The sequence below is a fragment of the Hakea prostrata genome, chromosome 7 (assembly GCF_041222555.1).
Source record: "Hakea prostrata isolate BN-2017 chromosome 7, UWA_Hpros_2, whole genome shotgun sequence".
NCBI lineage: Eukaryota > Viridiplantae > Streptophyta > Magnoliopsida > Proteales > Proteaceae > Hakea > Hakea prostrata.
Genome location: NC_142606.1, coordinates 7,917,920 through 7,943,965, shown reverse-complemented (window position 1 = coordinate 7,943,965; position 26,046 = coordinate 7,917,920). Strand labels below are relative to the sequence as shown.

General features: G+C 37.9%; 2 protein-coding genes across 3 annotated transcripts; both read right to left on the bottom strand.

The window, feature by feature from the left end:
• Positions 1-654: 654 nt before the first annotated feature.
• On the bottom strand, positions 655-14,461 carry LOC149009410 (isocitrate dehydrogenase [NAD] regulatory subunit 1, mitochondrial). Of its 2 annotated transcripts, none has more exons than XM_089161145.1 (6): positions 14,408-14,461; positions 14,219-14,263; positions 6,210-6,733; positions 4,546-4,785; positions 1,730-1,808; positions 655-1,245 (listed from the first exon to the last, which is right to left on the bottom strand). In XM_089161145.1, the coding sequence occupies exons 3-6, from the start codon at positions 6,726-6,728 to the stop codon at positions 971-973; spliced, it is 1,113 nt and encodes a 370-aa protein (XP_089017271.1). In that variant the 5' UTR covers positions 6,729-6,733; positions 14,219-14,263; positions 14,408-14,461; the 3' UTR covers positions 655-970. The 2 variants fall into 2 exon arrangements, with proteins under 2 accessions (XP_089017271.1, XP_089017270.1); XM_089161144.1 differs by having other exon boundaries at positions 14,219-14,269; positions 14,408-14,455.
• A 3,045-nt stretch (positions 14,462-17,506) lies between these two features.
• Positions 17,507-22,274, bottom strand: LOC149009409 (uncharacterized). Its single transcript, XM_089163478.1, has 2 exons — positions 22,111-22,274; positions 17,507-20,099 (listed from the first exon to the last, which is right to left on the bottom strand). Exon 2 carries the CDS (start codon positions 19,971-19,973, stop codon positions 18,024-18,026), a length of 1,950 nt encoding a protein of 649 aa, XP_089019604.1. The 5' UTR covers positions 19,974-20,099; positions 22,111-22,274; the 3' UTR covers positions 17,507-18,023.
• Between the last annotated feature and the right edge of the window lie 3,772 nt (positions 22,275-26,046).

Sequence of the window (26,046 nt, the reverse complement as noted above, 5' to 3'; positions counted from 1 at the left end):
CTTTTCCTCCTTCTTGTAAATGTTACGCTATGCCATCCAGGGTTACCTGGCTTACGGAAAGAAATTCCAATCAGAAGAAAATGAGTTTCGACCACATATGACTTATAAAGTTGTAGATGTGGAAAGCCTAATCTAGATTTCCATTTGAAGACAAAACCAACTCCAAGCCACCAACCCTGGAATACAAATCGAAGCATACTTGTGAAAACAAATTTCATGTAAGCTAACTCTAAAAATTAAGATATATATAATAAAATAAAGGTGAGATGAAGAGAGAGCATGTTTCCAATCTCATTAAAGAGACCATTTTAGGATATAATAGGTTTAAGGGTTTGACTCGTTCCATCAGCTTTGGAAATCTTACAAAATACATGATAACATTAAATTTTTAAACTAATGCACAGTATCTTTCCGAAATCCGTAAACACCCAGAAGAGACAGTGCAGAGACGATGGCTCTTCCCATTCGGAAAAGAGTTAAGAAATAACATTTGAGCATCTTTCTTCGCCATCAACATCAGAACTCACAAAAGTAGCAACACCATGTCTCGTCCACTGGTAGAAAACATAAAAGGCAGAGTACTGCTATCGTTATTCGAAGGCACCCTACAAAGTTCAATATTAATTCCATCACTGAAGAAATATCAAAATCTAGGGTAAGCCAGGATTGCTTATATTTCTCGTTAGTAACTTGAAAAAGGTCACATTTGTCTCCGCAACAGCTGCAAAATTTTCAGGTGCATAAAGAGATTAAATTGATTCCACTTTCTTCATGGTGCTATTTGAGCATTCTACATGGCTACCGATTTTATAAGAATTCAATTATTTCAAAATAGAGAATACATTTTCTGATATTTTGGAGATGCTGGAAACCCCCAACAGTGACTTGGCAAAAGAATGATGTACTCCAAAAATGTTAACATGTAATAAGCTTGAAAAAAGTGTTTGTTGGCAGATTGAATAGAATTCCATCAATCCATAACTGCTATCACTGCATCCACTATTTCTTGGGTGGTGCTGTCACCCCCAAGATCTTTTGCTCGGTACTTGCCTTCTGAGATCACACGCTTCACAGCAGTTTCCAGTCGATCAGCAAATGAAGGGAACTGGAGATGCCTCAGCATCATTGCAGAAGAAAGAAGCAGGGCCACTGGGTTAGCTTTTTTCTGCTCCAGCAACTTCTCATTCCCGACGTTACCTGCTGAAGCACCTTGCTCGAAGACAGCATGATCGGCTCCAACATTGCCTGTGAAATGCCAAAATCATGAAAGGAGAAAACTAGGACAGAAAAGATAAGAAACAGGAGAAAATCAGGGGTGCATCTGCAAATTCTTTTACGAAAACAATAACAATAATAATAAAAATTTCTGAAGACCAAATAGCAGTTGAAGTAACTCCACCCCACATGTGCTAGGATGAAAAAAGCCACTAAAAAGTAAATTGGCATTCTCTTATGTATATGAAATTAATCTCCTTGATAGAACACGGTCAAGTTAAAACTTGACGTCATTGGGCAGAATGAGCTAAATTGATAACTTAAAAATCTATTCATTTTGGTTTTAAAAAAAATATAATAATAACACAAATGTTAACATCAATGCGTAAGGACAAAATATGAAGTCCAAGAGTACCTATTCACAAGTGAAAATTAGCATCTAAAATCATAGCATGGAAAGACATCACAAAAGAAAATCAGGGATATTGAGTGGCATCAATTTTTAAAAGCCTACCACCGGGCATGACACCAGTCCCTCCAGCAATACCCGCTGCTGTATTTGCCACTAGGTTACCATAAAGATTGGGTGTTACCTGCAAAAAATAAATAAATACACATGAACTATATACAAAAGTGTTTGGGAGTAATACCTCCAACAACATAAAAATAGAGCTATTGAGTCAAAACTTAATCCTAATTTTGAAAGGCTTCTGAATAACCAAATCAAGTTAGTGAATCGGCATGAAACAATACAAATGAACAAGCATGAAATGCAGACAGAACTGTCTTTACAATAAAGAATCTTAAAGACAACTACAAAAGCAAAAGCCCTAATTTATAAGGGCTGCAACCAATACACCAATTCTAGTTAGTGTATTGCATGTTCATTTGTCACGAAACAGGAAGGCATAAAATTTCACCCACTAAACAAATCTGCTACACAACCTAAAGTATTGACCAAGTCCCATGGATCCTTCAAGCACTAGATGCAAGTTAGAAACCCCGTCAATAAGTCAAAACTAGAGATCAGTCCTAAAGAACTGGCATCCTCCAAGGTGTTTTCTGCATCATATAAATCTAATCATCTTCTAATAAGCCTCAAGCCTATGAATGCCTTGCAACACCCATTGTGTAGTTTCATTCGTCACTTCAAAGATACAAGTGGTAAACAGAAAAATTTAACCACTGAAGTCATTATGACGAAGAAACCATTAATAATTAGAAAAACGCCCATTATCCAACATATGCTGAGAGCCATACACAGAAACAATTCCCACATCAGAAGAATATAAGAATCAGTCGCTCACTTATTTGCACTTCATAGAAAAAAACATAAACTATATTAATCTTTGACCTATGAAGAGCATCTCTATTTGTAGGTCCGAGCCTCCCAGGGGTGAATTGAGGATTCTTTTCAAGAGTGGGAACAATACGCCTATCCAATAATTGTATTTGGTCTAGTATTATTTTCTACTAATGTAAACTTTTGACTCATTAAGTCGATGACAAATTGCAGGACAAAGAGGAATTTTTTTTAAATAAGAAAAAAGACCATTTAAGTCATCAAAAACAAAAGATCATCAATAATTAGAAAGAGTCCTCTATCCAACATATGCTGAAAGCTGAACACATAATGATTCCAATTCAGAAAACAGAGCAGCAGTCGTTCACTTTGAATTGCTTCACAGCAAGCCAAATAAAATTTACTTATCATTCACCTAAGAAAAAGGTGCTAGGGGAAACTTCTCCATGGCAGAATGATGTGGAAATCCAACCGTTGGATAGATAGTGGTCGCCTGGATATACCACCTGTCAAATTTTTTAAACTTAAATTCACCAATATATTCCACCATTTGTTGGCATGCATCCCCATGTCAAGCATGCATACAGAACTCCGACCAATACAGTGCACCCTTACATAGCCCTGGATTCTTTAAAGCTCTATTTTTCAGTGGACAAGCTTTGTTTCTGCTGAAATTTGAAATGTGAAAGCTATGAAGGTGTATATGGAGGTTATGAACTGGTGAGAACGAAGAAGGGATTACAGCTTTAACTATTGGTGTCACCTATGGTTCATCCATTCTAAGTACTTGATTTTTAAAAGAAAGGTACATGTTACTTATAAAGGTAAGCATCATAATAGCCAAATAAATTTCTTCCTTACCTATGAGGCTTGTACAATTACAATGTAAGGATTGTAAGGTGTTACCAGGTGACAACCCATCCACTTGACATAGACTAGCGGTCATGGACATATGCCTCCCTCCAATGGATCATAAGGAAGAAGAGTTTCTTGGCCCTAGGAGATAGTGGTCATTTTACCATGAAGCCATTCGCTAATGAAGTAATTAAACAAGAAATAAACAAGGAAAACCAGTACTTTCAGGGGGAACCCAACACAATGCGAAGGGAGACGACAACTTCTACTGAAAGTTGCCAAAGATGTCTTAGCAGAATCAAAAGGAAAACATCAAGCTGCAAGAGAGACTTGGTGGTGAAATCATGAGGTTCAAGCAGGCAGTAATACTAAGAAAACCAGTGTTCAGACTTCAATTTGTAGTTTTGACTTTTGGACCCTAGGAAACTCTGTCCTAAATTGCTGTATATACAAATGTACATCTAGAATACGCATATTTATAATAAAACAACTAAAATACAACTTAGGAATGAGCAACATAAATTAGAAAGCATGTCATAATTATCAAATCTTCAAAAGATATGGCAGTGATTTGGCCAAAAGTCACAAAAAAAGAGGTCTTCTAGGAGGCAGTTGCCATCTTTGAAGTCTGACACTAGAAAAGCAATATCAAACCTCAAAACATTGTCGAAATTTCATTGAAACAGCAAAATTTTGTTCAAAAGCGTGCGTTTCATGAAAAGATTAGATTGAAACAATACAGAAATCCAAGCATGGTTGAAATTTTAGTTGAAACTGCAAATTTCAGTCTAAACGTTGAGGAAAAAGTATATTTTGAGTCATTAAGAAGCAAAACCATACTTGACACAACCTCATACATTGACCATTAATCTCTACCGAAAAAACATTGTAACTCTGTCCTCAAAAGCACATCAACTTCAAAACTCTCCATTATAACAATTGAGCATTCCTACCAAGGAGAAATAAGAATAGAAGACAATATTCAGGAAGATTTGTCTTGCTTCATTACTTGCTCCAAGTATTAAAACCATTTTTCCATAATTTATCCACAAAAAAGGATAATTCTGTACTTAAATTCAATAGGACAGAAATCATGATACAGAAGTCAGAAGAATCAAATGCGGGTACACAAATATAAATGAGGACAAGAGTAATTTAACAGCAGAATATACCATGACATCAAATTGCTCCGGCTTTGAAACAAGTTGCATGCAGCAGTTGTCGACAATAATCTCATTATATTTGATTCCTGGATATTTTGTTGCTACCTCCCGACAAGATTCTAAGAATAGACCATCTGCAAGCTTCATAATATTGGCCTTGTGCACAGCAGTTACTTTCTTCCTATTGTTAAGGTATGCATACTCAAAGGCATATTTGGCAATCCGCTCCGAGCAAAACTTGGTAATTACCTAACAGAAGGTCTAGATGAGAAACAAACAATACCAGACCAAGGGGTCCTACATAAACATTTTATATTAAATACAAGATACGAAATTTGAAGAAGAAACACTATTAGAAACTAAAAATGGAAAAAGATCAGTTATCGCAAATCCCACCTAAAACTTTAAACCAAGAACAAAGCAATCAGCAACCTCACAATGTAATCCATTAGGCAGAGGTAGATTCAGCAGTTAAATAACACTACAACCTAACTGGAGGATAAGAAAGCTCACCCCATGTCCCATATCAAAGATGAAGTTACATTCCAGGGTTTCATGCATCTCAAGAGATCAAGTCATGTTACTTAAGAAATGGAAAATAAGATGATTGCTTATAATGCAGGGATGGCTCCAGAAGCTTTACATGCTAACCATCTTCCAGGTAATTTCACTTATGGGTGCATCAATGCCACCATAAAATTAAAATGACAGTAAGAGGGGGGAAAAGATCAAATCCTTCATGTAATTGTTTGCTAGATAAAGATAACTACAAATCACAATATTCTTTTTAGAAAAAATAATATCATTCTAAATCTAATCATTAGGAGTAGCAACGAATTGCAAAATTATATAGAATCACAATGGGAAAGATAATGGAATGTAATAACAGTTGTCATGGCATTCAGGCAAATCAAGGAATTGCAAAATCAAGGGGACTAACACACCCAAGGCAATCAAGGCACCTCAACATTGACAATGTAAGATAGCCATGAGATTCTGAAAAGGCTGAAGAAACCCCCAAGAATAGAAATTAAGAAAAATAATTCAGACATAATGAGTCATCCATGACCGCTTAATGAGAAGAAACACTAAACCAACCACAACCTATAATCTTCCAGTATGTGACAAAGCTTTCACGTCACTGGCTTCTTGTTTCGTTCATGCAATATGAACTCATTAGTTCAGAAACACTGGAAGAAACGACAAAAAGAATAATCTAAGGGCTTCAAGACATTTTAAAAAAAAATTTAAAAAAAAAATTTGAAAATCACATTCTCCACTTCTTCGGTGGAAACGCCTATCTTCAAAGTAATGGACTAAAGCAACAGAAAACCTGAAGATCAACAAAATTTCCTGCAAATCCGTCAGAGTAATTCTCAGTGATGAACTTCCAAGAATTAAGCGTACAAGATTTTTTTTATTTTTCTTATTTTTTGTGTGCTCATGCGTTATATGAATATAATTATATATTAAAAGCAGTGGCAGAAAATACAGGGCAATGCCCACAAGGTCGAAAAAAATAACTAACACAACAGACTCAAGATCCAAAAAGTCCAAAGATCACTTCTCCAAGAACCAAAATTAGCATCACAGTACCCATGAACCACCAAATTCCCAGATTAACAAGGGCAAATAAAAAAAGAGACACACACAAAATGGCATAGAAAGAATACCTTAAGGCTCTCAACAACACCAGGAACAACTTCATGCTCAAGCCCTGAATACTCCCCTTCCGTATTCTCTCTAATCACCACAATATCAACATTTTGATGCCTTGTTGGCAGACCAGGCAGATTGAAACAATTTACAAGCGAGGCATAGAGATCAAGCTCCTTTCTCAATTGAACGTTCAACGAGCTAACACCTCCTCCAACTGGAGTGGCCAAACCACCCTTCAAGCAAACCTTGTTCTTTCGTATTGAATCAATCAACTCCTGAGGAACCTTTGTCATGTCACCATGAACTTCATACTTCTCAAAATAGATTGGAGCATGCATTGCTTCCATGACCTGCTCAACCGCACCTGTAACTAGAGGACCAATCCCATCACCTGGGATTAAGGTAACAGCTCTTGGAGCACCATCACCAGGCCGGGGCATGTAGGTTACAGATCTAGTTGTCTGAAGATTCAACCCCTGAGATGGAGTTGCAGTTCTAAGGAGCTGCTTAAGAAGCCGTATACTTCTTGCCATTGTACCTGTTCAAACTTTCGATTTAGTAACAGCTTTGAAAAGCCAGAATGAGGGAGCAAGAAATATTTAGAAAAACAAGATGACAAAAGGTAGCATAAAATTTCCAAGATGATATAAGTACAAACTTTAACATGCTCAATTCTATCGCTGACGTATTAGATTTTCCAAGCTTCCTCTTAAATATCAACAATATACATCCAACCACACAACTCTTTTTCTAATAAGTCAAGATCAACAGTTGTCCCAACTCCCAAGTGAAAAAAATTAAATGTCAGTAGTTTCACTACAATTAGCACGAAAGGATAGCATCTGGAAATATTACCCTTAATGCATTGTATCTGGACATTGGAATAGCTAGATCAATATCTAATCACTCAACTTTTCTTCTGATACGTCAAGATCAACACTTGTCCAAAAATGAGACAGAGTATATGTGACATCCAGCCCAAACCTAGCCCGGGATACCCTATTTGTTTTGGGATAAAGAAAGACTTGTTTAATGTTAGACCTTGAAGTTGGACCTTGATTTCAATGTTGTTATCCTTGAAAGCCTTAGGAGGCCATATCCGGCCTTATCCTTACCCTGACCCGGCCCGGAATTTGTATTGTCTGTTGATCCAATGACCCGAAGTGGTGGGAAAAGTCCTTGTATACCCTTTTGGTTGATGATTTGGTGTCGGAGCCCAAGCCCATGGACATTGACGATGATGCCCCTCACTTGAGAGCGTTGTCAGTGTTAGTTTTGAATCTGCGCACCGAAGAGGGGTGAATTAGTTGGTAGACCTAATGAACACCTGTGCACAATCCAAAAGTATTTCCCGAAACTAGACTTCTTGATGGACTTGTAGGAGAAAACCCCACCCAATTTGACCCCATATAGCCCTCCAAATCCCTGTCCGAAGTTGCTGAACTATGTCTGGCAAATCCTGCTTGCGCATCGAAGAAGGTGAGCTTAGTTGGTAGACCTAATGAACTCCCATGCTTGATCCAAAGGTATTTCTGGAAACTAGACTTCTTTATTGACTTGTAGGAGAAAACCTCACTCAATTTGACCTTGTATAGCCTTCCGAATCCCTGTTCGAAGTTGCTGAACTATTCCTGAGAATTCTGTTGAAACTGCTGTTGGTCGATACTATTGGTCGATACTATCAACCAAAGGTATCGACCAAAACAAGCCCAGAATCGTGAAAAAGATGCTGTTTGGATATTCCTTTGTCCTTTTAAGTGAAACCTTGAACCTAAATCATTATTTCACTCATTTCAACATCTGAGAAGGTGGGAAAGCTCCTCTAAGCCTCCTCCTTGGCTTGGGTGATGATCTTCTACAAGAATCATTGTTTCTCTTCTCTAATCTCTTCTCCAAGGTATGTAATCTCTCACTCTCTCTCTAATCTACTTCTACCTCATCTTGTTCTTGCTATCGAGTTCGTGAAGAAGGTGCTGCAACCTTGCAACCACCTCTTCTACAAGCTCTCTTGGGTTGATTAAACCTCTCTTCATTCCTTCCATGCTATGTTTCTTATACTTGATATTCTTGCTTTCTTATTTTGATTTCCTCTTCATGGAAACATGAGTTCATATTCTTAATCTGATTTTCTTTAGCAAATAGGTCTGATTATATGTTAGTAATTGTCTATATTTTGCTGCTCATCATTCTATTGATTAAATTCCTAAGTTCTCTTGCAATTTCAATTGATTCCATTGAAGAACATGATTCTTGCAAGTTTACACCTAGGACCTCAATTTGGGGGTTTTCAATCCGACCGTTGGATCATGTTAATTCTTTCTACGTAGTCTCCCGCTCTTGTTCTTAAGCATCCCTCCAAGTTTCATATCGATCCGAGACCCGGAAGACCCATTTTGAGCCAAAACCCAAAAATCCCATTTTGTTGTCCAAGACTCTGTTGGTCGATACTATTGGTCGATACCATCAACCCAATGTATCAACCAACAAGGTTGTTGTCAGAAACTTTTGCCCGATTTTGATCCGTTCGATCTCCGATTGTTTTGATTTCTTCTCTAATCCTTCATATATGTTTGTTTAGGGTTTTAAGACTATAATTGGACCATTCTCTTGTGACTTCGGATCATCTTCTTCACAATTTGAGGTAAGGATGGTTATTGCCATATAACATAGACTCGTATGACTTTTACACTGCTGTTGGTAACTTAGTAGACTTAACTTATTAATTGATTTTAGACATCATATGACTACTGTAGTTACCTTATGACAGTAACACCATGCTTAATTACTTGATTTATCATGTTTACTTATTCTTGTCATTTATTTATATCTTGTATTATGAGATGTTATGACATGTTTTCAATATGATAATGTATTGTTGATATGTAATGGATGGAAATAAGCATGTGATTGCTTAGGTATGATTTGGGATTGGGGAGTGCCCCTCTGGTACTCCGTCCTTGGACATCGGAAGGAATAGTATGGGATGTTCTCCGAAGATGCCCATCGACGCTTTCTGGATCATTGGATGACATACATAGGACTTGTCTAGATGTATGGCTAGGATGCCCCTGTCATATCGGACCCGAATCGGAAGGGCATTGAGACCGAACGACCCGTGGTAGTAGTGTGGATTTGTGGGCGCTCAAGACCGGTAACCACTCCGTGAGAGGACATAAATTGCATTGCGGATACCCGGAAGGGGCCATTTATTGGTAGGGTTGCAAATGGCTAGACTTGGGCTCACGGGCACTCAAGACCGGTGAAATGATCCGTGAGGGGACGTGAGAGCTTCCCGTTTACCATTTGTGGATGACCAATAGGGTTGATGAGTCCGGTGAGTAATATCCGTGACTCTAGTGTGAAGGATACCGGAAAGGATCCCGAGAGGGGAGGAATGGACGTATCCGGAACCGACATGATATGACTAAGTAGATGACTTGCATTGGGCTAGGCTTTACTTTGACATGCGCCAATACTTAGACCAAATGGTGATGTGAGAGAGTGGTGACCGAAACCCCCAACCATGGATTTGTCCGAGAGGGATGCGGGACCCAACTTCCCCCGGTGATGAGTGATCGAGACTACCTAAAGAAGTATGGTGCTATGACTTAAAGCATGTCTACCATAGAGACCAGCATACTTAGAGTTAGAATCATATTTGCATCTTATGTCTCATATCATCTCGCATCGGTTCATGATTGATATCATATGGCTTATGTATTATGGAATAACTTTCCTTGCTTGAGTTCTTTTGAACTCACTCCTTTTTGCAACATATTTTGTTAGACTTTTCTGCGGGTACTCCTACCGTTGGATTGTGACGGTCAACACTTTGAGGACTAAGTTGGTGACTCATACCACTTTGGCTACGGTGACTACATCGGTGAAGGCTATCGGTTCAAGACTCATATTTGTCGGGAGTAGATCCGGCCTGGCTTAGTTTCTTATGATTATGTTATTGAGGAGACATTGTATAAGTTAGAAGAAACTGTAACTTAGTTGCTTACCTTTTTATTTTCCTTCTTTGGAGATTTGGTTGTAACCTTTACCTTATTTCGATCTACCTTCCGCACAGTTGTCTTTTGATTTGGTACTTGTTATTCCGCACTCTGATGTTCGTTGTGATCCTTCTGTGATCATTTCTTAACTTTTATTATTAGATTACTTGAATACTATAAATTGTTCTTGTTTTTGATTATATTATTGTGATAAGTGGATATGATCGTTCCTAAACTGGATCTGTTGGGCTGTGGATCACTCCCGAGTAACCCAGATAGGGTACCCCCGGGGGGTTTGGGGGGGGGGGGGGGGGAAGAAGGAAGAGATATTATATTTAGTAGGGAGGAAGAAAAAAAAAAAAAAAGCAAGGGATGTAACTTTTTTAAAAAGGAGGAGAGAGAAAAACACCAATCTTTAAAAAAAAAAAAAAAAAAAAACGAAAAAAAAAAAAAAAAAAAACAAAAAAAAAGGAAAGGGAAAAAAAAAAAAAAACAAAACAAATTTCTTATTTCTTCATAAAAATCAAAACACAAAACCGAACAAAAAAAAAAAGAGAAAGAGAAAAAATTAAAAATAATAAAAAAAAAAAAAAAAAAAAAAGAAAAAACATTAAGTAAAAAGGTATGGGGCTAGACCCATATCTGTCTCGTGATTTAGGAAATGAATAGCTGACTCCCTTTTTGGCCCTTTCCTATGGCAACATAGTCCATCCACCCATACATTCATACCCATATCCTAACTGTTAGAATTCATGAATTAGGGATTATATCATCCTAGCACCATTGCAACATGAGTTATGAAATTTTCATGACTCAAGAGTTGGTACAGTAAATAATTATGAGCCATCCAAATGGCATGCGTGATTTCCACTCAACCCAGAACAATCCCTACCCCTCTTTTTGCTTTATATTGTGGTCAAAACATCCTACTGAGGCAAAATTTGATATTGGTATATCTCAAACAAAAGAGTGTGATTTCAAGAAACCTTCAAGGTGTCAACGGGGGGGGGGGGGGAAATACATTTTAGTTGAATATCCAGTAGACAGAAAACAAAGAGCTCAGAGAATTGCAAATCTGTATTTCAATTAAGAATAGTTGCATTAGATTCCCCCCCCCCCAAAAAAAAAAGTCTGTTTCCGGAATATGGTTCAACTTCTGTTTAAATGTATCCAACAACTAACTTTAGACAGAAATGTAAAGCATACAAGTATAGATCCTTAAGACACATAATTTGCACAGCCTGTGTCCCGAATACTATTGTAAAACCACTTCTTCATCAGTTCAAATAGAAGTTACTCCCAATCAACAATTTTTTCTTGATATTACCATGAAATATGATGCGACTCTGGGTTGGATTGTCATGCACCCAACCAAGGAACAAAAAACAGAATCAATCAGAATGACCACCCTGTAATCATCTTCAAACTGAGAATCAATAATGTGAAGGAAGGTAGAATTAAGGTAATACTGGAAACTAACATGCAGGCGGGGGTGGAAATCACACTTGAGGAGGGAAGTAGAAGATTAAATAACAACAAGGATTAATAGAAGGGAAAGAGGTAACACTACACACGAATGGCAACTGAAATGAGATAAGATCAGGGAAGACAGTAGCAGTAGCAGTATATGTGCATTCCCAGCTTTTGGCAGCAGCACAATCAATATAATCTACTTGATTGTAAGTCCCACACCAATAAATAAAGAAAAATAAGGACTCCTAATCGGATTACAAAATTGAAAATACACTTGGAACTTGACTCGGTCTCCTACTAATTCCTATGGCAGCTACCATTACCTAATTGCAACAAAATTGCACAAACAAAACATGAGTGTAACTGCATAACATCAAGATTTAATCATGCATCAGCAATCACCCGTGTGCATCCTTCATGGCAATATCAGTAAGCACCCCACACAATTGTGGACATAGCCAATCATCATTAAATTATGTCCAACTCACCATTTGAGATACGCTCAATGATGCTTTGGAAATTGTTAAGTTAGTAAGGGGCACAACTGAAAGACAAGAGGAAAGACCCATACATGACATTTTGAGATAGCCCAAAAAACTTCACATTCCACCACTCAACAGATTATCCATCTCAATAACAATCAGGATGAACAAAGGAGAAGTCTATGTGACAGAAACTGGCAGGAAGCAAGAAATATTTCCGGCCAAGGCTCAGACAAACAAAGCTCCCATATTCAAAATGAGTAAATTTCCAGAATAGGCTGTTAAAATAAACTAATCAGAATTGCCCCACTATCTGTCTTGTGGGCCTGTGGCAGATCCAACACAGCCCAAGTTGTATCAAAGGGCAGACCCCAAGGTCCACCATCTGCCTGTCAAGTATCAGCAAAGACAGATTTTGCCAAGTGGCCACATAGAACTTTCGAAAAATGAATAACTTCTAGAAAATGCAGGGAATACAAAAACAGAAGGTCGAAAAATAGAAAGAATAAATGGATCAACATAATGCAAGAAGCAAGTTGTAACTCCCCCCATGACCTCACAGTTTGGCTCCACTCACCTTCTAAATATTTCTCCACCTTTTCTGCTTGGAATCTGCTTTGCTCTCCATCCCCCCCTCCCGGGCCCTCCCTTGTTTGGTTCAAAAGCCACATCCTCCGTCACTCTCTCACCATTTGGAAAGCCCTTAACCTTGCCCTCCCCTCCCATCCTTTCTCATTAGCCACCACATTCTAGTTAGCCATAACTGTATCTTGTGTTGGAATGATTCAGAGGACCTTGATCATCTTTTCTTTACTTGTTCCTTCTCCAACTCCCTTTGGGGAAAACCCTTGCTTCGATATGGCCCCGTTTGACACTGTCATTTGGTTTTGCTCGAGATTGGTCTTGCATTTTGAGAAACTTTTCAGGTTCCTCTATTTGCGACTAGATTGGGAGGCTAATCTTTAGTGTCATTGTCCATCACCTGTGGTGGGAACACAACCTCAGAAGATGGAAATCCAAATTCCGCTCTATAGACTTGATTAGGAATGCCATCTAGTTTGATGTTTCCGCAAGGCTTCTTTCTATTCTCCACCCCCCCCGGTTACTGATACCCCAAGAAACAGGCTCATTGTTATTACTTGGGGTCTTAGCTCTTCTTTCTGGCCTTTTGATTGAAGGCTTGTCTCCTTTTGTTTATTCTCCACTCTTTGTTTTAATTTAATTATCTACATACTCATCCCCCCCCCCCCCCCAAAAAAAAAAAAACACACACAAAAAAAAAAAAAAAACCCATACTACAGAACCATTCAACAGTCAGTTGGCCAAATTTAACCATCCATGTGGCTCAAAATCATGGATCATCCCCATAAGCTTATCAGAACATAGACAATGAAACCAACATAACTCAAAATGATGGAGCATATTAACTAGCTTCTTAGAATAAAGACCCTTTTTTTTTGGGGGGGGGGGGGAATCCTTATAAAATATGGAAAGATTTTATCTAAAACTCAAACAACATCAAATATAAATTCACCCATCACTAAATAAAATAATTATAAAAAATATTTAAAAATATATATATATTATACAAAGCCATGAGATTTTAAATTAGATCTTCGTTCTTCTTCTTTTGTGAATGGATCCCCATAATACACCTCTCACTCTTGATTAATAACAGTTTTAGTAGAACAAAAAAAAATTATGATGGTACAGCCTACCAAAGAGGAGAAAGGTCAAAAGATCCCTATAATACAGCACAAACTAAAAAAGACAGTAGATCTTCTACGTGTAGATCCTTTATTAAAACTGATAGACAACCAATTAGAACAAAGAACTATAGTACTGCAGTTTTCCAAAGAGCATCATCAAAAGATTAAGATAATAAAGGACAAGCTAAAATACAGAGTGAAAACTCTTGCTTTTTCAATTTCCTTGTCCTAACAAAATTTCTTCAGGTAAAAAGAAAAAAAAATTATCCAGCAAAAAATTATAGCTGCAGTCCTTCAAATGGAATGATCAAAATATCAGGATACTAAATTAGAACCTGAAATAAAGAATGAAGATTCTTACCTTTTCAATTTTCTTGTCCTTCCAAAACTGCTTCAGAATAACTAACTGCTCCTGCAAATGAATAATATCAAAGCAGATCTTACTAGAAGACTTTAATAAATATTAGTAGCCGAATTGTCCAATAGAAACAAAGAATATGCCTTAAAATAATTCCAGGAAGGAGTAAGCAGCTTCGTAATGTTAACTAACCTTAAAAATTCAAATCTATAATGGGAAAACTGAGAGAAATAAAGTCTCACAGTTTCCCTCTAGCCTGTGTATCAGCTTTTACCTGTGAAAATAAGAGAAAAATCACATTATAAGCATGAAAATTTGTTTCAAAATTTAGTGCATGCATCACCATGTACTGAAGCTGCTCTTTCCTTTCCTTAAGGCCATACTACTAATTTGTTTATAAATAAAATTATGCTATATATCAAAGAATAAATAAATAAGACCAAAACCAACATGCTGCCACTAGAAATTTACTATTTAATTCATACAACGAAAAACAAACAAAAAAATAGCCCTTCGCATACAGTCTATTGGATTCCAATTGTTTGTAGGAGCCTAGGACTGCTACTATTAAATAAGACGAAAGAAGTAAGTCAAGTAACTAACTGAAAACCCCAATAGCCATAAAAAGAGAAAAAGGAGAAAACGTCCTGTGCAGTACTCATTGGCTTAAGATTACCTCTCCATTGCTGGAAAGAGAGTTGCTAAGCCATCTCTCTGTCCTTACTAAGTTCTATGTCCAAGGAATGCTTCATGCTGTTACATTGGACAGTTTAACTTCTGAAGGCAAGTTGATAAACATCAAACACAACCTAGAGTCATAAAACTCAATGCTGATACTTTTGCTAGGTCTATTCACCTGTGTCGTTTCATTGAGATCCAAGCTCATTTCGTAATATCAATTAGACTGATTTCAGAATTGAGTTTCTAACAGCCTTGCCAGGTCAATCTGGACCTCATTGGCTTAAGATTACCTCTCCATTGCTGGAAAGAGAGTTGCTAAGCCATCTCTCTGTCCTTACTAAGTTCTATGTCCAAGGAATGCTTCATGCTGTTACATTGGACAGTTTAACTTCTGAAGGCAAGTTGATAAACATCAAACACAACCTAGAGTCATAAAACTCGATGCTGATACTTTTCCTAGGTCTATTCACCTGTGTCGTTTCATTGAGATCCAAGCTCATTTCGTAATATCAATTAGACTGATTTCAGAATTGAGTTTCTAACAGCCTTGCCAGGTCAATCTGGACCTTCCAGTGCATTTAATATGGCTTTATTCTTTACTTGCATTTCTACCTATAAAATTCTGCAATTTCACATTTCAAACTCCATTATGACATTCCAATTAGTTTCTATTGGATGCATTTGATTAGTATCACGGGCACAGGCTTCCTAAACTACCAAATTCAGACCACATGTGATCCTTAATCCCTATGTCACCCCCAAATGATTAAACGAAACTCCATGTTTAGCTGCTTTACTGACAGTCTGTTCCCCGATGCCACCCTACCTTTAACTCTGTCGACTCTTGGATGATGGAGGCTCTGAAACCACTAGGGGCACGGCCCAGGCGGCCCAAAAAAATTAATGAGAGACCCTGAATTAGGTTATCATAAGACTATTTGAATCGATTACCATGCAAAAAAGATAAATTAGTTCAGAATAGCTTAGTTTCTCCAGCGGATCATCAAACAAACGATTCTCATCTCCCAATGTTTTTTTCTCGATTAGAACGTCAATAGGTTTGTTCAGCTAAAGCATAAAAGTTAGTAATAACCAGTATCGCACTGATTGTACAAACGAAATCTCAAATCACAAAACACCAATAAATTTCATCAAACCCCAACAACAAATAAAAATTGGATATTCGAAAAGGTGGGTAGGAAAACGATACATGAACTCTCTTGATACAAAAGCAAAATCTGGTCAATGAAAATACCTACAATTCTTAATTTTTAAGAGTTGGAAGCAGATAAGCAATAAATGAAGAACATAGATGTGATCAAAGTCGATTAACCCTAAAAAAATTCATGAAATACCTGAAAATTAGCAACTATTACAGTTCCTGGATAGCCAATTTTAAACGCCGACCGCTGCCGGCTTCGATCGCAAGCCCTTTCCTTGTCTGGGTAGAGCTGACCAAAGGTAAAATGAGAGGAGAAATAATGAATACTCGTTTAAGAGAAACTGAGAAAAATCGGCACAGGGATTATAGAAAGGGGAAATGATAGCGTGTGGTCTCCCAACCAATGGCACGGTCAGAAAGATAATCTAAGGGCATACATCCGAAGTGGAGGGCGGCGTCTATGGGATTGAGCACGCCACTAATGGCATCAAGCCTTCAACCAATGAGAATAGAGGCACTTTTCAGTTCAGTCCTCGCTGGATTAAAAAATGTCGGCGTAGGAAAACCTTGAACAGCCAGCGTAGATAAATGGACCAATGATGTGTATGTGCACCATAAGAAAATCATGACTGTTTACCAAAAAAAAAAAAAAAAGAAAGAAAATCATGACCTAAAACGCTCTCTCTCGGGTAGTGGATTATGTTCCGTCACATTTCTCCACCGCATATTTAGGAGAGAAATCTAGCTCTATTCCAACTTGTCATTTCTCCACCACATATTTAAGAGAAAAATCTAACTCTATTCCACCTTGTCACGACTCAAAGATGGACCAACTGTCTTAAATGTACAGTGGAAGGGTGTGAAGAATCGAAATTCTATACTTTAAAGGATTGAAAATAATACTATATTATTTTAATTTTCTTCTACCATACATTAAGGAGGGAAGAGATTCATTTATAAATAATATTAAGATAGAACCTTGTGAGTATATGTTATGAGACACCAACATGAGTGAGTCATTTGACAATATCAAACAAGCAGTTCAGAGGGATACATTCAACCGGATGAGAACTCGCCTATTTAACAATTTCAATACTAACAATTTCAATACTAGCATTATTTTGCCTACTTCAAAAGTATACAATGATTTTCCTGAAAATACAATAATGACAATATACTGTAATCACTTATAAATTATTTTGGAAGTTTCATTTTATTTTTGTATTTAACTCTTGAACACAAGAGAACAGAAAATCCACACAAGGTTCTAGAGACCCTGCTCTGTTTGAGAGTTGTGGTTTTCATGGTGTGGAAAAGGGTGGAGATGGAAGCCTCACAGCCTTTACAAACGCAAGTCCAAAGGCAAGGAAGAATGTCAAGGATCTCAAGGCAAGACGGCAGTCACTTTACCCCCAATATTTCCCCAATGTTTGGGCAGAGGAATAAAGAATTATGTTTCCTCATATCTTTCCGCTATACATTTGAAAAGAGGCAAAACATGCACCGAGCGGATCATACAAATAAGGTAACAAACAATTATTAATCATATAAATTACGAAGTCAGAAAGTTGGAATGAGTTCTGTCATAAGAATTATGGACCTACAACATGTAGTCAGCTAATTCTACAAGTCGATTTTCCACTAGATCTTTTATAATCTCCCTTCTCTCGAGACATGACAACCTCAAATATGATAGATTCAACTAAAATAATCCCGCAAGCAAGAATGGAAAGAGCAATGAATCTCTGCAAGGCCATTCCATATGAACTCATCTTCCAATAATCTGAGTTCTATATAACTTGTGTGGTGTAACTAACGAAATCCGATGCTGGGAAAAATACTCTCTGAACACCATGTAACATTAAGCTAATTCCATCTTCAAGATAAACGAAACTCTTCCTCTTGATACCAAACAATAAACTTCTTTTCGACTGCAACTATTCCGTGTTTTAAGAACAAATCCGATCATTCTGCACTTTTCTTGCTTCTAAAGTTCTCCTTCAACATGGCAAACTTCTTCTTGCATTGATTCACCGTCTTCCCAGGAACTGCAGTTGCAACTCGTTCCCACCGCTGGTTTGCTTCCTTCGGGAAGGTTTTTAAAGCCTGAATTAGTGCCCTTTCTTGAATAGCAGACCACTCATCCTGTTGTTCGGTACTTGAAGAAGTGCCATTTGCCATGACCCCAACATCACTACTCAAAGGCTTAGAATTAATTATCTCAGACACATCTTTCTTGGGAAGATCCACCGGGATAACTGTTTCTCCTGATTCTTGTCTTGTGGTAAGAGGGGATGCAATGGTTGGAGCCGGTTTTCTCTTCTCAAGGAACGAATCAAAAGCTTTTGCAGAGTCAGGCTTCTGTAGCAGAACCGTTTTCGTTGCCTTAAGAATCTCTTCCACGGATCTTCCAGTACCAAGGTATTCTGAGATAACTTCCCACCTACGAGAAGTTCCTTTGGCGTACTTCTGCATTCCTTTCCGCAATAGCTCAATCTCCTCTCTGCTCCATGGTTTTTCCCTTTTCTCGTAGCTGCTTAATGGATTTGCTTCCTTTAACTGGCTACCAGACACATTGTTATTAACTTCTACTGAACCATTTTGTAGAGCATTCTTCTCATCTTGTTTTGGCCCCTCAGAATTTTTATTCCCTCCCAATGCATCTTTTATGAGCTGTGCACGCTCAATCCCCTCTTTGTGTTCAACCTCATCACACAGACTTCTCAACTTCTCAATCTCAAATGACATACAAATACTCTCCACATCATCCTCAGTAAGACCAACCAAATGTTTAGACAAAACAGACCCGGAGAGTGTCCGCAGACGGGTTCGCTCTTTGCGCAAGAGCTTCTTTTCTTTCTCTTTCATTTTCTTCTGATTTGCAGCAGCTTCAGCGGCCCTTCTGTCTTCTTCCTCTTTCTTGCGTTTCTCCTCTTCAGCAACCCTGGCAGCTTCTTCCTCTTGCATCTTCCTAGCAAGGAACCTGGCCTCCTTCTTCCTTTGCTTCTCCGCCTTCTCTTCTTCCTTTCTCTTCAGAATTCGAGGGTCCCTCTTGTAAGCATTGTCAACAAGTGCACGTACTCGTGCATATTCTTCTTTCCTTGCTTTCTCTCTAAGTTTGGAATTTTGTCTCTCCATCCACCTCCTATGGTCACGAGACTCAGCTTGCTCAAGATCAAAATCATCCGACTGTGGAAACTCTCTCCAGCTCTTAAAGTTGTACCAAAAACTGTAGAAATGGTCAACTTCATTCACTGGGTTATTCTCTTCGCCCAGTGATGGCACTGGTTGGTTCACAGACCACCTCGCATTTCTCATGAAAGCTGGACCAAACACCTTGAAGAAGTCCTGTGGTGCACAGTCTGTGGGGATTTCATCATCAAACTCATCAGTGGAATCATATATCCTTCGCTTCACAGGATCCATAAGGACTTCATATGCTTCCTGGATGGCTTTGAAATGATTCTCTATCTCATCTTTCTTTGCTTGCTTTGCAGCTTCAGTTTCCACCGCAAGAAGAAGAGAAGCTAGCTTGTCAGGATGATGCTTTAAGGCAGCCTCCCTATAACTTCTTTTAATCTGCTCTTCAGTTGCCAGAAAACGTAGATGCCCCAAACCCAGGAAAGCATAATGGTCTTGTTGCTTGCCTTCGCCAGATTTCTTTTTGCCTTTGCTGCTATAAGAATCAGCTGAAGGAATATAATCACTTCTCTTGTCAGGTGAATCATTCTGCTCAACAGCATCTGTATCTTCTTCCTTGCCAAAACCAAGAAGTTTGAGTGCTGCAGAATGGAATGCATGTCCTGCAGGTTCAAAATTTGCAGCCTTGATAGGAAGGCAATTCGATGAAACATAGACCGGCTCTCCATCTATGATATCTGATGAGTATGTTATAAGACGACAATTAAGCGTCATACTGAATTCAGAAGGATCCACTAACTCAAAGACTCAGATATATGAACCCCTCAGTCTCTTCAAAATTCACCACCAGACAGAACTTGGATACTCTTTCAGGGAAAAGATGACAGTTTCACATAAAACCTGCATTTTGCCGGTAAGCAGAATCAGGAATAGTTTAACTTAAATAACAAGCAAGAAGGCAAAGGAGAAATTGTCAACATATTACTATGGTTGTTCACCGATCCAAGTGTTCAATTGCTGAAGCACTTGGTTTTGGAATACATATAAATTATTCAGTCTATTAACACAGTGTTTCCAGATGTGCTCAATGTGTCAGATCAATAGAATGATAAATTCAATTTTATGAAACATTTTCTTTTTTAATCAAAAGAAGTAAATTCTTTTAATCTTAAATAGTGACTATATGCACAAAGTTAGAGATACTAGCATACAATGGAAGCAACCATGATGATAATAAAAGGCTTTTAAAGGTCATAAGAAGCAGAATATTGCCCTAGTAACAGATAATATTCAAATGCTAAGATTTTTATTCATTTTATTTATTGTTACCCAACCAAGTCCGCATACATTGATTCCAGCAGAGTGACCATGCAAAATGCACTTCAATCTCTCAAAGGGTACCCTATGCAAAATCAAACTGGGCAGATACTCAGTGAAGAAAATTCTAAGAGGTTTGTTTTCTTCTCTTTTTTCTTTACTCTTTTTTTTTTTTTGGGGGGGGGGGGGCGGAGGGGGAGTAATAATTCAGAGTCAGGAATTACAAAGACCTAAAAAAGAGCATCTTGAAAGGAGATAATTTTTAGGGTCAAAATATGCAATCCAATTACACATTTTTTATGATTGCATACGTGCATGCGTGAGAGGGAGGGGGGAGAGAGAGTTGCCCCACAAAATCCAAGAAAGTGAATGGCAAGAAAAAAACCTTGAGGGGGAAATGGACATATTCAAAATAAATAAATACAAGCATAAAAGTGCAATTAATAAGGAGGAAGTGATTAAGTGTTCACATTCAAAGTGAAGACCCTATTTCATTCTCAACATGAGATCAGAGCAGACAAAGGACATATAGAGAAGGCCAGGTGTCTGAAAGTGGGGATCAATAGGAAAAAAAACTCTTCAATTTAGATAACATGGAGTTGTTGTGCATAAAATCTAACTCATAGGAACACTGCAGTCCAAATAAAGATTGGAATCCTCACTCCTTCATAAAGCCTATTAAAACCACGAATCAAAATTGAGCTAGCTTCAGTAAACAGCTCAATAGGCCAATATCTTTAGATGCATCCTCTTACCTAATCATTAGCATTATCTATGGAAACCCTACCTGGGCAGGTTAGAGTAACACACCCTCTTCCCTTCAGAGGGATAAGGGGGAAAAACAAGGGGGTGGGGGGTGTTCTGTCGTTGGTAAGATTTAGCCCAGAGGCAACTACGATAGTCCAGCCCCAGTTAGTCCCATAACAGTATGTGAAGGGAACATTGAAATATATATTTATGTAAGGTTTGGAGTCCTCACTCCTTGATGAAGCCTTTTAAAGCCATTACGACAACATTACGCTACCTCAGCAGGCAGCCAAAAGTGGAGAATATCCTGAGACGTATTCCTGACCTCATCATATGGTAGGTTGTAAATAAGTTCTAAATTATTAAGTCGCAATAACCCATGCGAGCAACAATCAGGAAAAAGAAAGAAGAAAAAAAATAAACAAATAATACAACATTAGGAGTTCCAGTTAAAAACAAAAATACACCAAAAACAAAAAAGTAGAAGAGGAAAAAGAAAAAGGCCGTGTTTCGTCAACCGTAACCGTGTCTTTTCTCGCTACAACGAGCCTTGTTCTTGCGCCAATCAGATCAGTTAAGCAACAAATTCAGCTTTCAGCATAACAAAGAACTAAATAAAACAAAACAATCAAAGGAAAATATGCATGATTCCAATAACATCTGAGATCATCAATCAGCTGAAAATCCCCTTTCTCTTCCAAATCGTAAACAGAATCACTTAAATAAGACCACGAAACACAGAAAAATTGACATGGAACTCTTAAAAGAAAAGAAGAAGTAAAAAATTACAAGTTGATCGAGCCGTGCTGTAGCAGAAAACAAAAGGTAAATTAGAAGAACAGCTTACCTCGTGATCATGGAAGCGAATCAGGTTAGACGGGAAGTAGATAACCGAAACTGCGAATCGGGTAGTGCTCTCTCTAATGCTTTATTTTCTAGGGTTTTGTAGCAAAGCGGGGCGGAGAGAGAGGGAGAGAGAGGGGACTAATAAGGGTTTTAATTGGCCTCTCCTTCTTCTGCTTGGAACAGATATTATTATGACTTTGGAATGTGAGTACTTCAAATCGACGAACAGAAACTAACGGGTGAAGGGCATATCCGTCTTCTCAACTACGCCAAATTCCTTATTTCCTTATTTCCTTTCCTTTCCTTTAATCTCACGAGATTAGCGGTTCGCTCAACCCGAAAAGAACAAGTCCTAGTCCGAGTCCATGATTGACACTATATTTTTGGAAATTTTCTTAATTCCGTAAAATTGCCCTAGGGTTTGTTTGGTTCTCTCTTTTTACATTTTCTTTTCCTTCGTTTTTCTATAATGGATTTAGGAGGTTTTTCTATTATTTTAAATAAGAATATAAATGACAATAGATGCTAAACAATTTAAAATAAGAAAAATTTGTCATAATTGTGAATGATAATTGAAACAAAAAAACATAATTAATTATGGAATCCAAACTCAACGTTGATAAGTGAGGATTATCAACAAAATATCTCTCTATCCATCTCTTGAGTCTTTATTGCAATTAAGAAAATCACAATGAATGAATTTTGAAGGGTGGCTTAGGCTCTTTTTTGTATCAATTCTCTTTCTCTGTCTGCTTATTCAAAAGATATAAGTACAATAATTAATTATTGGTCAATAATGAAAAATGGTTTGGTGAATTTTGTCAAAAATAAATTATAGAATGAAAAATAAGTTTGATATGTCAAAATAAAAAATAATTAGAAAATAATAGTGAGCAAGTGAACAAAAGAGAAAAGAAGAAAAAAATTAATAAAAGAATGTGTATTGACTATTTTACCCTCATCTTAACTATCAAATTTTATGTATACCTTTGCATAAATGAAGAGAATGAAATTCTCACCATAATTCATAAATAGACAAAAAATTTATTATGGATTTTGGAAGTTTTTCTATTATTTTAAATAAAAACAATATTGATAATAGATACCAAATAATTTAAAATAATAAAAAATTATCATAATTGAGAATGATAAAAAGGGCCTTATTTAGCAAAAGACCAATGTTTTTATATAGGAGGTTAGAGTTCAAATATTCTCCAAGTTAGGGGTGAAACATTGCCTATAATAATTAAGCTCCTCTGAAACTGTAGTCGAGATGCATTTAAGCTAAAAAAAAACCCTTAAAATTGAACCGCACGGATGAGCCCGGTTCAGGATGACCCATTTATATTTCAACTTTAAACCCCTGACCTTCAAAATTGAAAATTCATTACGGCGTTACAGGTTAATGATGGATCAGGTCGACCGGACCAAACTTTTAGGGGGTGAAGCATTGCCTATAATAATTAAGCTCCTCTAAAGTTGTAGTCAATATGCACTTAAGCTAAAAAAAAAAACCTAAAATTGAACTGCACGGGATGAGTCTGGTTCAGATGACCCATTTATATTTAAACTTCGGACCCCTGACCTTCAAAATTGGAAATTCGTTACGGCGTTACAGGTTAATGATGGATCAGTCGACCGGACCAAACTTTTAGGGGGTGAAGCATTGCCTATAATAATTAAGCTCCTCTAAAGTTGTAGTCAATATGCACTTAAGCTAAAAAAAAAACCCTAAAATTGAACTGCACGGGATGAGTCTGGTTCAGATGACCCATTTATATTTAAACTTCGGACCCCTGACCTTCAAAATTGGAAATTCGTTACGGCGTTACAGGTTAATGATGGATCAGGTCGACCGGACCAAACTTTTAGGGGGTGAAGCATTGCCTATAATAATTAAGCTCCTCTAAAGTTGTAGTCGAGATGCACTTAAGCTAAAAAAAACCCCTAAAATTGAACTGCACGGGATGAGCCCGGTTCAGATGACCCATTTATATTTAAACTTCGGACCCCTGACCTTCAAAATTGGAAATTCGTTACGGCGTTACAGGTTAATGATGGATCAGGTCGACCGGACCAAACTTTTAGGGGGTGAAGCATTGCCTATAATAATTAAGCTCCTCTAAAGTTGTAGTCGAGATGCACTTAAGCTAAAAAAAACCCCTAAAATTGAACTGCACGGGATGAGCCTGGTTCAGGATGACCCATTTATATTTCAACTTCAAACCCCTGACCTTCAAAATTGGAAATTCGTTACGGCGTTACAAGTTAAGGATGGATCAGGTCGACCAGACCAAACTTTTAGGGGGTGAAGCATTGCCTATAATAATTAAGCTCCTTTGAAGCTGTAGTCGAGATGCACTTAAGCTAAAAAAAAAAACCCTAAAATTGAACCACACGGGATGAGCCCGGTTCAAGATGACCCATTTATATTTCAACTTCGAACCCCTGACCTTCAAAATTGGAAATTTGTTACGGCGTTACAGGTTAAGATGGATCAGGTCAACCAGACCAAACTTTTAGGGGGTGAAGCATTGCTTATAATAATTAAGCTCCTCTGGAGCTGTAGTTGAGATGCACTTAAGCTAAAAAAAAAACCCTAAAATTGAACCGCATGGGATGAGCCCGGTTCAGATGACCCATTGACCTTCAAAATTGGAAATTCGTTACGGCGTTACAGGTTAATGATGGATCAGGTCAACCGGAACAAACTTTTAGGGGGTAAAGCATTGCCTATAATAATTAAGCTCCTCTAAAGCTGTAGTCGAGATGCACTTAAGCTAAAAAGCCCCCATAGAATTGAACCGCACGGGATGAGCCTGGTTTAGGATGACCCATTTATATTTCAACTTCGAACCCTTGACCTTCAAAATTGGAAATTCATTACGACGTTACAGGTTAAGGATGGATCAAGTCGACCGGACCAAACTTTTGGGGGGTGAAGCATTGCCTATAATAATTAAGCTCCTCTGAAGCTGTAGTTGAGATGCACTTAAGCTAAAAAAAAAACCCTAAAATTGAACCGCACGGGATGAGCCCGGTTCAGAATGACCCATTTATATTTCAACTTCGAACCCCTGACCTTCAAAATTGGAAATTCGTTACGACGTTACAGGTTAAGGATGGATCAGGTCAACCGGACCAAACTTTAAAGGGGTGAAGCATTGCCTATAATAATTAAGCTCCTCTAAAGCTGTAGTCGAGATGCACTTAAGCTAAAAAAAAACCTAAAATTGAACTGCACGGGATGAGCCCGGTTCAGGATGACCCATTTATATTTCAACTTCGAACCCTTGACCTTCAAACTTGGAAATTCGTTACGGCGTTACAGGTTAAGGATGGATCAGGTCGACCAGACCAAACTTTTAGGGGGTGAAGCATTGCCTATAATAATTAAGCTCCTCTGAAGCTGTAGTCGAGATGCACTTAAGCTTAAAAAAACCCCTAAAATTGAACCGCACGGGATGAGCCCGGTTCAAGATTACCCATTTATATTTCAATTTCGAACCCCTGACCTTCAAAATTGGAAATTCGTTATGGCGTTACGGGTTAAGGATGGATCAGGTCGATGGGACCAAACTTTTAGGTGGTGAAGCATTGCCTATAATAATTAAGCTCATCTGAATCTGTAGTTGAGATGCACTTAAGACAAAAAAAAACCCCTAAAATTGAACCGCATGGGATGAGCCCGGTTCAGGATGACCCGTTTATATTTCAATTTCGAACCCCTGACCTTCAAAATTGGAAATTCGTTACGGCGTTACAGGTTAAGGATGGATCAAGTTGACCGGACCAAACTTTTAGGGGGTGAAGCATTGCCTATAATAATTAAGCTCCTCTAAAGCTATAGTCGAGATGCACTTAAGCTAAAAAACCCCCCCTAAAATTGAACCGCACGGGATGAGCTCGTTTCAGGATGACCCATTTATATTTCAAC

What these genes read in the sequence shown, in the direction of transcription:
- LOC149009410 (XM_089161145.1), bottom strand. Translation starts at nt 6,728, where the DNA reads ATGGCAAGAAGTATACGGCTTCTTAAGCAGCTCCTTAGAACTGCAACT. An exon ending in GTGTTGTTGAGAGCCTTAAG is followed by an intron (nt 4,786 to 6,209) that starts GTATTCTTTCTA and finishes ACCTTCTGTTAG; the next exon opens with GTAATTACCAAGTTTTGCTC. An exon ending in CGGAGCAATTTGATGTCATG is followed by an intron (nt 1,809 to 4,545) that starts GTATATTCTGCT and finishes TATTTTTTGCAG; the next exon opens with GTAACACCCAATCTTTATGG.
- LOC149009409 (XM_089163478.1), bottom strand. Translation starts at nt 19,973, where the DNA reads ATGACGCTTAATTGTCGTCTTATAACATACTCATCAGATATCATAGAT.